This window comes from Octopus bimaculoides, chromosome 5 (assembly GCF_001194135.2).
Source record: "Octopus bimaculoides isolate UCB-OBI-ISO-001 chromosome 5, ASM119413v2, whole genome shotgun sequence".
NCBI classification, from domain to species: Eukaryota; Metazoa; Mollusca; class Cephalopoda; order Octopoda; family Octopodidae; genus Octopus; species Octopus bimaculoides.
Genome location: NC_068985.1, coordinates 25,848,113 through 25,852,930, shown reverse-complemented (window position 1 = coordinate 25,852,930; position 4,818 = coordinate 25,848,113). Strand labels below are relative to the sequence as shown.

Sequence of the window (4,818 nt, the reverse complement as noted above, 5' to 3'; positions counted from 1 at the left end):
ACACCATTTCAAGCGTGGCCGTTTTCGTGCGGGTGACACGTAAAAGCACCCACTACACTCTCTGAGTGGTTGGCGTTAGGAAGGGCATCCAGCTGTAGAAACTCTGCCAAATTAGATTGGGGCCTGGTGTTGCCATCCGGTTTCACCAGTCCTCAGTCAAATCGTCCAACCCATGCTAGCATGGAAAGCGGACGTTAAACGATGATGATGATGATGATGATATATATATATATATATATATATAGTTACAACTTACTTGATATATAAAAGCTTCCATTGCCCATTGTCCATGATTTGCTAATTCTCTGTTTTTGTGACGGAACCATTTCATGAAGACATCATACATGTCCTATTAAATGACAAGTTAAAATAGATAAATAAACACAAAACATGTCGAGCATAAACTCACCTAGAAAAATTAACAATAAAATTTATATTAATGAATTAATTTAAACTGCTTTTATTAAACTTTGAGGATCCTGTATGGCAGCAAGTTCAAATTTTTACATCAACCAGATAAGCAAAGAACAAGCAGTCAACAAGTTCCACTCATATTTCATAAATTAGTGGCAGTGATAAGGAAGGATATTATTCCAAAGATATGCAGATATCCATATCTAAATAAAGCTTCTCACTCATGACAGATAAAAAGTTTTAAAAAAGAGACAAGATTAACTGGTTAAAGTAAAATGGCTAGTTTTAGAGTTAACTGATGCTACAAAACAATATAGAGAATTTCACAAATGAAAATAGAAGCAGTGGTAGTGTGATAATCATTATCATTTACATGTACATGCTTTGTGTGTTTGCTGGTAGGCTGTGATTTGGTGTGGTGGGTCTTAAAACACCAGAAAGTCATAGACTGGTGAGACAACTCACCCCAAATAAAGAATTTAAATTATTTTGTATTTTTCTAAGTTTGCACAGTTAATGCCATTATACTTGAAACAAAATATTGCAATTTCTGTTAATTATTTCTTTTACATGGAAATGAAAATGACTTATAACACAAGAGGTAGTTTAGCACCCCAGTTAAAACTTTATCTCCCACAGTAAACCACTCTTCAGGTTATTTATTAGCAAGCATGAATTGTAGTTAAGTCACATAGTAAAATTGTGTGGAGGCACATGGCTTAGTAGTTAAGGAGTTGGACTCATAGTCATAAGATTGTGGTTTCAATTCCTAGACTGGATGATGTGTTCTCAGGCAAAACACTTCATTTCACATTGCTCCAGTCCACTTTGCTGGTAAAAATGAGTAATCCTGCAACAGACTGGCATTCTGTCCAGTGCGGAATAAATAGGCCAGAAAAACAGCCCTATGCTTCTTATGGAGTAAGGTGGACTAACCACAAAGTGAAACTAGGAATCAAAGGTTCAGTAACATAACTATTGTGACATTTGCATTCTTCAAGTTGAAACGTCGTTCATGTCACTGTTGAAATATTCAAACCTTGGAGTATATAAAGAGTAAAATGTAACCATAATTACATAATCAGATTGTAAGGCATCATCTACAATAACTTTTAGAAATAAATCAATATACTTTAAAGACAAGTCATAAAATAAAAAAATAAAAAACTTGCAATTCATTGGTTATGACAAGGGTTCCAGTTGATCTGATCAACGTAACAGCCTGCTTGTGTAATTAACATGTAAGTGACTGAGCAATCCACAGACATATGTACCCTTAACATAGTTCTCAGGGAGATTCAGCGTGACACAGAATGTGGCAAGGCTGGCCTTTTAAGTTACAGGTAAACAATGGCATCACAAACAAACGGTGTCATTTGCTTGCAGTCCACCATGAAAGAATGTCTGGATTTTTTGACATGATGCATGGCAGGTTGTGTAACAGATTCATTCAACCAGTGTTGTTCATTACCTGTTCTCTATGTAACCATGTTGGGGGATGTTTGTTGTTCTATAGATTGAGAGAGTACTACCTGACTTGAAAACAGCTAAGTGTTGACAACAGAGAGAGCACCTGCCATAGAGAAACTCTGCCCTAACTTATTCATATTTGACTACATGAGCATGAAAAAGTAGACATTGAAACATTGATGATGTGTCTACATGGCCGATATTTTGTTTAACAACAACAGTATTTTCTGACAATAATAGATAAGCTTACCTCATAACAGTCTTGCAGGAATTTAATAAAAAATGCAGAATGGTTTTCAAATAACATTAAACTTGCTTTTGGCATTTCATAACGGGAAAGATTAAGATCAGGTTTGGCAGCACTGCGAGCAGATTGAAAAAGCTCATAATATTTTTTAACACCCTCTATAAAGAAAACAAAGTTATATGTTTAAGAATTATTTAATTATTACTTAGATTTGTTATTATAAAAGAAGTTATGCAAAATATATGATTTCTAACATTAACATATCGCTAAACATTTTAGCAGAGAGAACAATCCATTATCAACCAAGTACTTGGCAACCAAGATATATCCTAAAACCAAAGTTCCATGTAAAAAGCACTGGGGCTGGTGTCACATAAAAAGCACTGGTGTTGGTGCCACATAAAAAGCACTGGTGATTGAGTCACATAAAAAACACTGATGATGGCAACATGCAGAAAGCTCCCAGTACACACAGTAATGTGGTTGGCGTTAGGAAGGGCATCCAGCTGTAGAAATCAAGCCAAAACAGACTATGGAACCTGGTGCAGCCCCTGGCCTTGCCAACTCCTGTCAAGTTGTCCAACCCACAACAATATGGAAAATGGATGTTAAATGATAATCATGACAATGATGAATGAAGGATGAAAGGCAAAACTGATCTCAGTTAAATTTGAATGTAGTATAGGTGTGTCATTAAAGAAAGTAAGATATTTACTGTGAAATGAATTAGTTTTTACATGTTATATACTATTTTCAATGACATGCTTAGAAAAAGATAGCATACAAGAAATAGCAACCAAGTGACATAGTAGTGGCAGATTAGAAGGCTTTGCTTCCATTTTGATAACATTATTTAGCATTAACAATTTCTTTATGTGTATATATAACTATCAGTTAAAAGTAAACTTTCTATGCTATATACAATAGGGTGACTCAGAGTCATAAAATGTACATGACATGAATTTCTTTCATATATTTAGTGTGTTGGGAATTTTTCCTTTATATTATAACCTGCTTGATAATGTTCAAGTTGATTGAATTGTTGCCATACTAACCCCCTAATAATAATAATGTTTGGTTATTACTGAGTAGTGGAAAGCTTTTAATACTCAATGAAATTACTGGTTTCAAATTTTGGCACAAGACCAGCAATTTAGAGGGAGAGGTTAAATGAATTACATTGAGCCCAGTGCTCAACTGGTACTTATTTTATCGACCCTGAAAGGATGAAAGGTAAAGTCAATCACAGCGGAATTTGAATTCAGAATATGCAGATGGATTAAATGTTGCTAAGCATTTTATCTGAGATGCTAACGATTCTGCCGGCTCACTGCTCTTTCAATGAAATTATTATAGTCAATTAGTGTGCACACACACTAGCCTCTATCCTTTCTTTCCCTTGTTGTTCTCACCCAGTTTTCTGCCACCTTCATTCTTATTTCCCCCTCCACTGTGTCCCTTTTTCCAATGCTCTTGTGGCATACTCTGCTCTTCCTCTTCCTACATCTATGGTCCTATCCTGTGCCCACTTTTCATATATATATGTATGTAATATATATATGTAAGTAATATATATATATATATATATATGTATGTAATATATATATGTAAGTATATATATTATACTTATATTATACTCAGTCAAATCGTCCAACCCATGCTAGCATGGAAAACGGACGTTAAACGATGATGATGATGATGGATCTTAATTATTGAACTTACCTTCAAGATCATATGGTGTATGCTTCAATAAAAGTTTGTTGCAACCTTCAAGACAGGCAGCAATGACTAAGAATTCGGGTTTCTTGAGACTACTTTTAAACTGAAATAGAAATTCATTTACTTTAATTACCTAATTACATTTTCTTGGATACAAATTAAACAAAGATCTTTTCAAATATTTAATAATGGTTTCATATTTTGGCACAAGGCCAGCGATTTTGGGGCAGTGAGTTAGTTGATAACAATTATCCCAGTGCTCAGTTGGTATTTACTTTATCAACCCCGAAAGGACAAAAGGTAAAGTCAACCTCGGCAGAATTTGAACTCAGAATATAAAGATGGATGAAATGCAGCTAAGCATTTTTGCCCAATGTGCTCAGAATTTTGCCAGTTCACCAACTTCCTTTCATGCATTTAATACTGGTTTCAGATTTTGGCACAAGGCCAGCAATTTGGGGGGATGAAGTGAGTTGATTACATTGTGATCTCTGAAAGGATAAAAAGCATAGTCAACCTCAGTAGAATTTGAATTCAGAAAGTAAAGACAGATAAAATGCAGCTAAGTATTTTGCCAGCTTGTCACCTTCCTTTCATGTATTCAATATTAAATGGAAGATTGTTTCAACTTTCTGGAACGGATGCTATCTCTTCCACAAGAAGTGGTCAAATTTTGAAGAGAAGACTACCGCTCTTTCTCTCTGTGTTGAAGTGGTTGACGTTAGGAAGGGTATCCAGCCATAAAAACTGTACTAAAACAGGTATCCAGCCATAAAAACTGTACTAAAACAGGTATCCAGCCAAAAAAACTGTACTAAAACAGGTATCCAGCCATAAAAGCTGTACTAAAACAGGTATCCAGCCAAAAAAACTGTACTAAAACAGGTATCCAGCCAAAAAAACTGTACTAAAACAGGTATCCAGCCATAAAAACTGTACTAAAACAGGTATCCAGCCATAAAAACTGC

General features: G+C 35.0%; 1 protein-coding gene across 1 annotated transcript in view; it reads right to left on the bottom strand.

The window, feature by feature from the left end:
- LOC106874950 (DNA-dependent protein kinase catalytic subunit) overlaps positions 1 to 4,818 on the bottom strand; it is a 185,220-nt gene that overhangs the window by 154,407 nt on the left and 25,995 nt on the right. Inside the window, exons 7-9 of the mRNA XM_052968027.1 lie at positions 3,854 to 3,953; positions 2,135 to 2,289; positions 257 to 349 (exon numbers count right to left, since the gene is read on the bottom strand). Of these exons, the coding sequence (XP_052823987.1) occupies positions 257 to 349; positions 2,135 to 2,289; positions 3,854 to 3,953 (348 nt within the window). The remainder of the gene's footprint in view (positions 1 to 256; positions 350 to 2,134; positions 2,290 to 3,853; positions 3,954 to 4,818) is intronic.